Below are 12494 nucleotides of genomic sequence, written 5' to 3' on the forward strand. Positions count from 1 at the left end.
ATTTAATTATCTTGTTGATAAGACTTTTGAATAGTCATCTGCTTCAGGTGGCAAAAGCATCTCTTAGAGTAATATCTGCCACTAAGTCTTAAAAATAAAATCAAACAATGGTATTGCTCTCTTCAACAGTGCTACAAAATTCTCACTAGCCTTTGACAGGCTGAATTTGTAACCCCAGCTTGGTTTAAACCAAGAAGCTACAGCTCTGTTAGTTAATTTGGGATGGCTTTGCCCACCAATAAATTGCAGCAGTCTCCAGGGAGAAATGCAGCAGCTGTTTAATAGTTCCCAGCAGCACCATGGGGAAAGGGAGGAGTGGAGCAGGCTATTGAAGCAGCAGGGGTAATTTAGGTAAGTAGGATGCAATTACCCAGGCTGAATTTGACCAAGATGCATGTTTTGCACCCCTGCTTTTAGAAGGGAGGAACAACCAGAAACTTTTAAGTCTTTTAGTGTCTCAAGTTAGCTGTACAATGCTTCAGGCTGCTGCAGCTACAGATGGTGACCCAGGCTCACCTGCTTTCTCTTGCCCTCAGGCTTCTGGTTCCTATTGTGAGTGAGGAAGAAAACACTGTCCTTGGTATTTCCTTTCTTTCATATGTTTTCAAAGCTCTCATTTGGACATCCAAATGAAAGATGGTGATTGCAAAGTTTCATTTGTATTCAGAGGTGCTTCAGGCAACTCAGGATCCAAATTGGATCTTCTGTTGGCAAGTTTTTCAAGCTGGAGGTCATTCTAATTTAACAAATAAAGCAGGTGGGGACACTCTGGGATTGGGAGAAAAAGTGTGGAGGAGAACTAAAGAGAGAAATTAGGAAAGAAAAGTTTTTGGTGATCAGTGAAAATTGCACAAAAAGAACAGCTATCATAAAGTCTTGCTGTTACAGCCAGATTACAGCTGGTGGGATTATTTATAGCCATCCATGCTACAGCAGCATGCTACAGCTTCCCCTCTCCACCAAAGCTGTTGCTGCTTCTGGTTTAGCCTTGTGGCAAGAAAGTGAGGAATGAGGTTTTAAAAATGAGCCAGTGAGCCTGGGGGTTGCACTCCAGGGAACAGGAGCATTGTCCAGCCATAAGGTAAAGCAAGCTAACTGTGCAAATTAAGGCAGAGCTCTAGATTTTGGAAATATTTACTAGTGGCTGTGCTGCAGTGGCTCTGAGATAGAAGGTCCTGCTGTTCTGCAGTTAAATATCACATCCATTGTCTTCGTGCTTACTGGCTGTGGTGGCGTTTCTCTGCTCTTGCTCATGCCTGAGGTTTTAAAAGGTTCAAGCAAATTTCTGGGTGAAAAATGTTTCTGTACTGGTGGAATATGGATATCTGTGTGGGGGTAGTTTGTTAAAGATATTCATTTAAGCAGTTTAGATAATGCTTTGTTACAGGGTACCTATCATGTTATAGGGTACATCTGATTGCCCCTCTGCAGCAAGAACATTCTCTGCATACAATATGGAAATTCACTAATTGAGATGCTTTGAAATTTTTCTGTGTTATCAATGTTTTACCATCATTTAACTGTTGTTTTTTTTTTTTTTTCTTTTTTTAACTTGTAACTGTATCTGCTTCCCTCCTAAGGTTCCTTACTTTCATTCTGGCTTGTGCCTGAAAGAATGAGAGGGATTTCCATGCATTTTTTAGCTCTCTTTAATGGAGCTGGCTGCTTTGTGGGAGCTCTCTTTGTGCAGACAGCCCACGCAGGCACTCAAGGTAAGAGTATGCTCATCATGTGTGCTCCTGAGCAGTTTTCTAATATTATTGATTTGGAGAATCAGGCAGCAGAATTAAAAGGGATGCCAAAGTTTTATTGATTTGCTCTCACAATTAAGATGGAATTAAGATAGGAAATAGCCTTCCAGCTATATTCATCCAATTTTAATGAGTCATCTTAGTTTTGATAGTCAGAGTAATTAGAGGATGACATCTTGCAGGAAGTCCTCCTGTCCAATCTCTGTAGTTTTGTTCTGGAAGACTGAAAATAAATTGGCTAGGAAGCACCTTTTGGAGTTCATGAAGAAGAGCATTCATGTTCTCCACACTTACATGGAAGCCTCTGGCCTTGAGAGCAAGATCTGAGCTTTAAAGAATGGGGAACATTCCTTCCTGTCTGTCCCAGTGTGGGATAGGTTTGAGGTTTCAGGGCTGAGGGTTTCAAAGCTGTCTGGGGAGCTCAGTCTCATGGACCCACTGGTTCCTCTGCCTTTGCCTAGCTATTGGAACAGCCAGATTCTGTGACAGTGCTGTTTCATCTCACTGTGGGCTTGCCCTTTCTCAGATGAAGGCTGCAATTCCCACAAATCTTCCTGTTTCAAAAGGAGTTACTGTATTTAGTGCATTTAGTGGAAGCTCTGAACTGCAGTTGTTCCTGGGTTACTGACTTTCCAGCTAAGCCAGGAATGCCTTAAAGTCATTTTTCCTTTGCTGCTGAATCTTTGTTCAATACAGAAAACACCTTTTTCACAAGTAAATTTAACAAGTAAAGCACTTGAGTTCTTGACTGAGGGACAGGCATCCCAAATTTGTTCACAAATTTGAAGTAGTCCCACTTGCTGAAGAAATATTTCTGAAGATGCCATTGACAAGCTCTGGTGGAACAGAAATGTTCTTTAGAGACCACAGCTGCTGGCCCTAATTGCCTGCAATTGCTGCAGGATTTTGTAACTGTTTAGGATTAAAATTTTTGGGTCCTTCTCTTTCCTATGAAAGGAATCATGTAATTTAAAATCAAGCAGAAGTGGTGTTTTGAAAGTGTGACAAGAAGTTTTTATTCCTACTCGCAAGATCTGAATAAACAAATGATGCTTTGACACGCAATCCTGTTTTTAAGTTAAAAATTCAATTAAAATTTTATTACAAGGTATAAAACATCACCTGGAGATGGGTAAAAAAAAAAACAACGAATGTTTGCACACACAAATCGGGCAAAAAACTATTAAGCCCCAAGCCATCCAGTGTGGAGAACTGAGCTGCTTGAATATCCCCTGGTGGAAAAGGTTGTTTTTAATTATTGTGAGTTCAGTGTAATATGGGGCAAATTAAACAGTTTAAGACAGACTGTGTTGCTGATGTTTCTTCTCTCACCCTCCCCCTCCAAAGTATGGAAACTATTAATTTTTATGAGATTGAAATATTTAGTAAAACTGATGCTTTACTGCAATTTGACTTTGGAAATAATTAAATAATTGCAAAATAATCAAGCATAATGTCAGCACCAAAATATTTTGCCGATTATGTATTTAATTTCTTTACTGAGTATTTCCGTACTCTGTGATAGAGGAAACCAATTTTTTTGCATTTCATTTGCAATTCAGTAGGTATTTGTCTGGTTTTCTATCAGGGTGGTTAATTCTTTTTTTGTGAGTCTTTATGAAATTACGTAATTGATTTGTAAAAAGTTTTCTTGCCAGAAATACTGTTTTAACAGAGATTGAATTTTTATCCTGGCTGAGACCAAGGAGGCTGAACTCTAAATTCTCCACAGGCTGTGGTTACCACATTCAAACCCTTTTTGCTCAGGATTCTTGAGCAAAGTGAAAAGTTTCCTGGCTAAAATATTTCTCACTCTTAGATAGTTGGGTGGCAAACTTCTCAACTTCAGCTTTTCTTTTGTTTTTCCAAAGCTGTCTTTGTTTAACTTTGTCAGACATGCTGTTACTGTAGGTGGAATTGACTGCACCATTATCCTGAGCAAAAGTCACTCTGGAATTTCCAAGGGAATAAGTGACACTCTGTATTCAGATGCTGTAATAGAAATAACTACTGCTAAGCAGAAGAAGTCCTCTGCAAAACTTGAAAAGCTTTAGGGAACATAAAGTGAAAAATGCTCAGTGATTGCTCTGTTGCTCTAGTTAGGAGAGTGTTAGAGATTACTTGCCATATTAATATGTAAACAACATATTACTGGGCTCTCACATTTTATTTTTAAAAATAATTAGGATCTCACTGGGTATCTCTTTCTCAGTGTTCCTTGCTTGAATAAGATTAATAATTCCAGATTACCACACAATTCACAGCTTGCAAATGATGGTGATGTTCCTGTAAATTTATTTGTGATCTAACATTCCTCTGCTCATCCCAGGCTGTTTTCCTGCTGACTCCTAAATCAGAATAGGTTTAGGATCAGACTTTTGGAGGTGGGGATAGACTATAGCAAAACAAAAGGCTCCCTGTTGTTTTTCTCCTAGTTTGGTAGGAAATGTTATACACACAAATTTTACAGTGGACAGCTTCATACAGTTGACTTTAGTGCTCATTACAATCAGCAAAATAATATAGTCTTTTAAATTTATTAAAACCTAGTGGTTGCCTAATGAACCCACTAAAGAGGACTGCTGTAGGGAACAAATCTGTGGCCTCTCTTAAGTCAAATTACAGTCCAATGACACAAATTAAGATTTTTTTGCTCACCTTTTTTTTTCCAGATCTGTTTAAAGAGCTTGTAAATATTCAGTATCTGGACAATTTATGAAACTGGGAGTAAAGCAAACCAACCAGAACTCTTTATTTTCTTCCTAAAAAAAAGGGCTCAGCTAATTTAATAATTGATTTATATTGGAAGAGCAAGTTCTTTCTGTTTTGCTGCAAGAGAGGATAGTGTTGATGAAATGGTTCTGTAAGATTTAACGAGGCTTAGTGAGTGACTCCTGGGCTGTGAATGCTTTTGTCTTGTCCCATGATTTTTGTTTCACTAAAACCTGAGCCAAGACTATTTCTGGTTCTCCCATCTCTGAGCACTGAGACCATGTTTTTCCATGTTCCTGCAGCAAAGTAGATCCTCCACTGTGTATTTTGAAGTGTTGAAGCACAGAGGGTGTTGACAAAATTTAAACATTTTTATATCCTATTTTATGCCACTAGTTTAGAATTTTATTTGGGTTTTTATTGGCAGAGTTGATCAGATATCAGTCACAGTCAAAGCTGCATTAATCATTTTTAACGCATCTATGGAGGATGGTGTGAATATGATAAAATAAGACTTTTTTAAAAAAAATCTGACGAGAGCAAACAGATGATGGGTGACAGTGATATTTTCAGTACAAGCTGGGAAACTGCTTTCTTTTGGATCTCTTACCTCTCCTAACATTTTAACGGAAGAAGATGCAAGACAAAACCTGTCCTCTTATGCCAATCATTTCAGAATATATTTCTCTAAAAATATTAATATAAATATGTAAGAATTAAAAATTAAAAAAAGGTCAGAGGCAGGAAACAGTCCCAGACACAATTTTCCTGCTTGTATTTAGAGAATCACTGGGGGGTTTGTGGTTTGGGTTTGGGTTTTTTGGTTCTTTTTAGCATTTTTGACTTGTGTGATTCTAAATACCAAGGATGATAAAGCTAAAGGATATTTCTTGCAGTCCAGATGGTGGTGGCCACTGGTGCCTACTTAGCTAACGGGGATTAGAGGCAGAGTGAAACTTTAATTTGGCTATGATAAAACTTGAAATATATGCCCACTAAGTTCATGAAATGAAGGAAGGCAGTACAAACCTTTTTTAAAATATGAATTAATTTTTTTCTATAATGATAGCATTATAGATAGGTTGCAGGATAGCTGCAAAAAATGCAGGAATGGTACAGGATAGAGTAACTTCTGGCATGTGACTGTTATGTTTTTTCTTCAAAGTTTTCCCCATAATAAAATAGGATAATGCAAAAAATCAGCCAAAAATCCTGGATGCCTCCCTGTGCAACTTTCCCTTGAGCTCTCTGAGGGTGCCACCAGAGCAGCAGATGTGTTGTGTGCACTAATATTTGTCAAAGACTGGACATTTTTGGGTTCTGTTCAATGGCTGCTGTTGCCAGCAGCTCCTTGCTGTCAGTCACCCACCAGAAACAGCCCAGGAATGTTTTTGTCCATATCCTCATCTCTACTTCACCTCCACCTCTGCCTGTTTTGGTAGGATCAGTTGTTTCCTCTTGGTATTGTAAATTATTCCTCTTTATTGGACTGAGTGATTTTTTGATGCAAAATTGACACAAAAGGACTCCAAAATGTCAGTGAAAGTTTACCAGGTGCTTTATTTCCATGACTGTAGAGCAGACTTGAGGAACAGACTCTGCCTAGGCTTCATTTTCTAACTTGCTCTAAATTTGCCATAAAATATGTAACCAATTCACCTCTAACCAGTAGAGAAAGTCTATTTAAAATAATGCACCTAAAGGAAACTTCTGTTTCTTTGTGGTGATTCATGCCACTAAGTATTTCTATTGTTGGAATAAAAATGGAAATCAGGAGCTTGTTGCAGAAAGTTAATTCCCAGTGAGCAATTATCTGTGTGACAAACCAACCTTGTAATTGCCACTTCTGTTGGCAATCTCCACAGAAAAGAAGATGCACAGAGCCCAGAGGCAGCATCTTTTGGGGAAAAGTGAATTGTTAGCATGTTGCATGCTGAGGCAAGGATGGGGAAGTGCTGGACTCTTCAATCACAGCAATCCCAGGGTGCCTAATTCCAGCAAAACCAAAAAACTGGCCCAGGGAGTCCCTGATGTTCATGGTTGAGGGTAATATCCTGAGTATGAGCCCCAAAGGTAGTCAGTCTGCAGACAGCTTGTGGGAGGTGTCAGTGGGGTCAGGGGTGAGAGCATCTAAAGGGAGTTTTGGTGCCTGAAACATGTAGGTGAAGTTCTAGCACTTATGACTCTTCTCTCAAGACTTCCTGCAAGCAGAGAGAATTCTCTTTAAAGTGAGTATAAGTAGAAGTAGTTGAGGTTTTTCCCCTATTTTGTGGAGAGAAAAAAAATTAAAAGTAATGAAAGTAAAAAGAATGAGAAGTAATTTTTTTTTTTTTTTTTTTTTTTTTTTTGGCTGTAAGTAGGAAATGTTTATATTAAGTTTTGCTGCATCAACTGTTGAAAATGTGTACTGGAAGGATTATAATCTGGATATCTTAGGACTGCTACCATCCTTGTTCCTCTGTAGAGGAAGGGACAACAAGCCTTGCTGTCCCTCTCTGGAAGGAAAAGAAAGCTTTGATTCCACCTCTTGTTGTGGACAGAGCAGGAAACTAGAGAGAAATTGTGTGCTCTATGGCAGCTGGAGCTTCACCATATCCTGCCTGATTTTGTCCCTGCCTGTGCTGTTGGTCATTTGGATTTTCCAAAGGTTCCCTGTCATTATCCTGGCCTCACTGTTTAAACACTGTGGCAGCTCCTGAGGGAAGCAGGGAGGAGACAGAGAAAGGATTCTTGACCCAGGCCATGGTGAAGTAGGAGTGGATCCAAGTCTGCTGGCCAGGCTGCCATCCTGCCGTCACAGAACCAACCAGCCCAAGTTTCAGAGCTTTTCTCTGGTGCCTTTATTAGTGATAACACAGAGAATGATGCAAATGGATATCTGAAACTCAGAACCTGCAAAATTGTTTGTATTAACTTTTTAAGTATCTATTTTCTGTTCAGGTTCTACTGGCAATGCCATTCCATGAGGAAGCCCCTGCTGTTCCTGTAGCTAGCCCAGCCAAGGGGAATAACCCAGCAGACAGTGTGAACTCTGCTTTGACAAGCTGCAGTGCAGACCCCCATGCAGGATTTCCCTTTCATCACATCCACATGCTCTGTCTCTGCCTTCCATTGGCCCCTGGGGGATGCAAAATGAAAAACTGCCTGATTGTGAATGATGACAGTAAAAGTTTATAAGCTGCTAAAATGAAGCTACAGCACCTAGGAGCTCAGTCAACTTAGTGTTAGATGATAGGTTTTTAAAACTGGCTCTGGGATAGTGCTGCAAAAGGAAGGGAGCAGGCAGAGGTGTGATGGTGCTGCTCTGTGATCAGCAAAAAGGTAACACGGCATGGAGACAACTGTGCAGGAGGTTAGGGAAACTGATGGCACTTGTTCTCTGTCAGTCCCTGGAGAACTAAAGGCAACAGCTCTGAAAATAAATATGTTTATAACTCTAAGATGTGAAGGGAAGAGAAAAATTTAAATATATCAATATGTGTTTGGCAGGTTGTAATCCTTTGCTGGTGTCTCTCCCATGATGTGGAACTGCTCTTTGCCTCTAATTAGAAAAATATTAACAATCTAAGGATGGCAGTCAATGTGTAAAGTGGCATTAGTGGCCAAAAGGTCTGTTAAGGCCATCAGGTTTTTCAATACAGCTGTGGTAAGAGGGCTGCTTTTCCTTCTTTCCCCATTAGCTCATTCAAGGGGTGAATAGCCACATTATTTAGATGGGAAGGTTTTGATACCAGACTTTAATTCAGGGGAAAGGTGACTTTGGGCACACTGATGCAGGTGTAGTTCAGATCAGGGGTATGCTTTTAATGTAGATCTCCCAATAATCTCTGATTTGCATCACAGAATGATCTTGGAGCTTGAAAACAAATCAATTATTTTTAGAGGCAACTAAACAACAACAAAAATAAGCTCATGTATGATATGTTCCAGCTGTTAATGGGAACTGCTCCAAGATTTGAACTCCCCTGAGCTGTGGAGAGTGTGGATGTCGCATTCTCAGCACCAGCACTTTCACACTCTGCATTTCTTCATTAACTGCTAATGAAGACAGTCTATGTGCCTTCCTCAAAGGCAATAAATATCCTGTATTCCCAAATAATGTATATGGTCATTACAGCACTGTATAGGCCTCTGATATTCTGTAACTTTGGTTTCTGCTGGAACTTTTTTTTTTTTTACATTGGTTTGATGCTTTTGCTGTAGTTGGGTACTGATTTCCTTCAATTGCAGACTGGCTGGGGCTGGCTTTGTTTTTAACCATTTTGATCTCTACAGTTATCTGCCACCTGAGCTTGTTTGCAGAGTGGTTGCAGTGGACAACACTGAAAGCAATACAGCCACAAACTGGAGTGCAACAGGAAAGCACAGGCAGGGAAGTCTCTGTGTGCTAAGACTGTGTGTAGGTGTGCACTGTCCTCTGCTGAAAGGAGGGCCAGAATTGCGCAGACACTGTTCCAAAACCCTTGGTTGAAAAAGGTCTGATTTGTGTAAATAAACACTGAATGAAAGAAAATGACACCTTACAGGCTCATGGGTAAAGAAGTGAAGAAAGCTAAAGTGTCAGGTGGTCTCTTGGTAATGGAGCACCATCCAAGGCACTGAGTGAATGCTTTTAAAAATAGTTTTTAAACTTTCTATTAAAAATAGACTATGAAAAGCATGAGAGATACAAGTAAGGATTTCTACAGCCCACCTTAATTCTAGATTGTCCTAAAATTTTCACAGCTGACTTAGATTTAGCTGTGTGCACAGGATGTTACGTGTGGAAGATGGTCCAGTCATTACAGCAGCAGCTGTGCAGGATTAGGTTTTCCATGACACTTCGGATTTATTAGGGAAGTTCTTTAGTTCCTCTAGATCTCTACATGCTGTCTGCAAAGCAAGAGTAGACTCCAAAACCCCCATGGATGCTGTGAGAATGAAATTTGTGTCAGCAGCTATGGGGGGTTGTTCAGAACACCTGTGGGGGTTGTGTCTCACACTGAGTTCTCCTCGTGGTTTCCACACGAGCTACGTCTTGTGCAGCAAGGCAAACTCATTCTGCTGCAAATGTCTGCTTCACCAGGCACCTGGTTCCCACACCTGCTGCATGAAGGTAAATTGGAGAGATTCTTCTTCTTCTTGGCATCCTTAATGATGGTGAACACCCTGGGGTTCTGGGCCATTGCACACAGGTACGTGTGAGAAAATGAAAACTTGGTGTTTCGTTTGTAGGTGCAGGTAGAAACGCTTATAAAATCTGTAGACTAGTGTGTAATAAAGAATTAGTAGTGATAGATCACATGTGTAGAGGTAAAAAAAAAACCTAAAGCAAGCTGATGTAATTAACCTTAAATAGTTAAAGGGTCTTATTAATACAAAAAGCCCTAAACAAAGAAGAGCATCATATCCTTTCTAGAAGGGTGTTAATTTTTTGGCAGGGAGCTCAGATGGGAACACAAATCTATACTGGCCATGGAACTGACCACCACTGGCCTTGGTTTTGTACCCATTTATAGAAAGCATTGCTGCTCTCCCAGGCAGCTCACACCTTTTAGGGTGGGACATGGGGGTGGTAAAATGCCACTTGTGTGCAGCAGTTGCAACAGAACCATCCCCAAATATTTTCTGATACTCTGCTGGGCATGGGAGGAAAGCAACTTCCTGCTGGAGACAAGAGAATTGCTCAGCCCCCTCACTGGCACCTGCAGAGCCTTGGTTTAATCCTTGTATTTTGCCTGTAAAATGCAAGGAACTCACAACTCCGGGATGTTTAATCCCAAGTGATTTTTCTGTTGTCAGTATTATAAATAAATCAATTTTCTGTTGTCAGCATTATAAAGTCAAGAAGAGGGAGGGCAGCACCATTGGCTCTTATGTTTTGGGAGGCAGCTCTGTGGGAATCCTGCAGGAACCTTGATGGAGCAGGGATGAGGATGAGAGCAATAGAAAACCTCCAAGGGCAGTGCACTTCTAGAACTCTTGACAAAAAGTGTTGGTTTTTTTGTTATATATAGCACCAGTGTTGCAGCTGGTTTACCAACATACCAAAGTTTAATCTTGTTGATTATTCCAATGTGATTCTCTTCTTTTAAATGTGAGCTGAGCCACAACTAAAAGCATTTCTCCTGAGTTCTCCTCATATGGGATTTTATTCTCCTGTAAATTGAAATTTTCATTTGTGGCATTTACTACTGAAAACTAAGAGGTTTTGCTTGTCAAAATGTTAACATAAAATCAGTTTAAACTAAAAAAAAAAAAAAAAATCCACCACAGCTTAACATTTTTATGAAGAAATCTGTTGACCTCTAATCTTCCTAAAAATAGAAAACCAAATGTTTAAAAAAGTTTATTTCAAATCAGCATTTCACTTCAGAATCAAGGTACCTCATTTTTCAATAATACAAATTTTGACTTACAATTTATTTCAAAACCACATATTTCTAGTAATTGTTTCCTTTTTTGATGGATAAGAATTATCTGAGCAGGGAGTCCTCTGAGTGACGACTATTCAGATAAACACTGGTTAGGCAGAGGGGGAAAACAGACTTTAAAACTTGGAATAAGGAAAAACACACCAAAATTTCTCTGTGGGAAAAGGCATGTTAATTATTAATTTTTTTTTAAGGACATAGTACAAGTATTATTAACATCTGCACCCAGTTTGATACTTCTCACCCTGGAGTTCTGAAAGGCTCTAGGAAAATGCATATGTGCATTTTCATGTTTGCATTTTCCTATTTTTTTGGCTGCCTTGAAATCCAAGACTTGGAAGGTACTGCAACTTAAGAAGTATTGTGTATAAACAATGGGTGAAGCAAATACTTTAAAGGATGATTATTTTTTTATTCTCTTTCTGTATCATCTCCCTCAGATACAACAATCTGCATGAAGATTGCACAAATGAATTCAGAGGAAATCTTTCTGGAGAAAAACTTTTGAAGAATGAAAAAGCCATCAAGCATTATAATGCTGTCCTGGAAAGTTCTCCCATTTTGTCTCCTGTGGAGAAAACCTGATAGAATTTCACCCTGATAAAATTTCAACCCTAAATTTTGGAGGTTTTTTTATGCACCAGCTCTCTAAGGATAAATTACCCAGTGCACTTAAGTGGAAATATGTCCTGGTATTTATGAATTATCTGGTGAATAATAATGTTATTTAGAAGTTAACAACATAGCATTCTTCATAGGATTTGGTCTTGAAGGAGGCTCCACTGTCATAATTCACCTGGAGGCCACAGAGAGCTCACTGCTTACCACAATTGATGGAGAGAGGTTTTTAATCTTTATAAGGAAATAGGTATCCACATATATTTGCATTTAGGAGTGGTTGAAAATTAATAAACGTCCAGACATTCGTTTAGCAAATTACTTTGTGACAGTATAATTAACAAGTGATTTTGAAATCTGCTATTGACTGTTTGATGTTTGCAATGGTGGGAGTCTTATGTACTGCTCTTGGCTCTGGCTGCTTTAGTTTCCCTGTTGGTGAAATGGACACAAGCATTCTTTGCAAATTGCTTTGTGATCTACCAAAAATAAAACTAGAAACCAGATGCCAGCCATCAGTCCATAAGGTGTGCCATGAAACACTGATGCTGGAGTATCCAGTCTCACTTGGCAGCAACACTGTGAGATCTGCCATTCCTGGAGGGTGATATGAAGAAAATTGCTAATAGGAGAATGGCACACTGGAATATATTAGCACCAAATTTACTGATTGCAGTGAAGGGGGGTGAAGGGAATTAGGAAAAGAAGATTGGGAAAGGGTAGATGCAGTTGGAGATGTGGGGAAATAATTATTAGTAAAATACTTTCCTACACACTGTTCAACACTCCCAAAATTGGCTGATTTTGTTATAGTGAGAGATGATAATCTAACCCTTAACATTTCTATTTAAAAGTCACAGAGCTAAAAAGAGTGATGAGAAGTGGGGTCTTTATGGGATAAGGAAAGATCTCAAACCCAAAAAACTAAAGGAGCACTTTGATATCAAGAGGTTCATAATGAAAGGGGCAGTGAAGTCAGAATGTTTGCTAGATATGAGGA

At 39.4% G+C, this 12494-nt stretch overlaps 1 protein-coding gene across 2 annotated transcripts in view; it reads left to right on the top strand.

Moving 5' to 3' along the window:
* The window catches only part of SLC15A5 (solute carrier family 15 member 5), a 31169-nt gene extending 19315 nt beyond the window's left edge, over window positions 1-11854 (top strand). Inside the window, exons 8-10 of one of the 2 annotated variants that reach the window (XM_021535188.3) lie at window positions 1581-1712; window positions 9529-9637; window positions 11317-11854. In XM_021535188.3, the coding sequence (XP_021390863.3) occupies window positions 1581-1712; window positions 9529-9637; window positions 11317-11461 (386 nt within the window). In that variant the 3' untranslated portion in view covers window positions 11462-11854. The remainder of the gene's footprint in view (window positions 1-1580; window positions 1713-9528; window positions 9638-11316) is intronic. The other variant, XM_085569937.1, reaches the window with a different exon arrangement.
* The last annotated feature ends 640 nt before the right edge of the window (window positions 11855-12494 follow it).

The sequence above is a fragment of the Lonchura striata genome, chromosome 1A (assembly GCF_050655825.1).
Source record: "Lonchura striata isolate lonStrDom1 chromosome 1A, ASM5065582v1, whole genome shotgun sequence".
Taxonomy (NCBI): domain Eukaryota; kingdom Metazoa; phylum Chordata; class Aves; order Passeriformes; family Estrildidae; genus Lonchura; species Lonchura striata.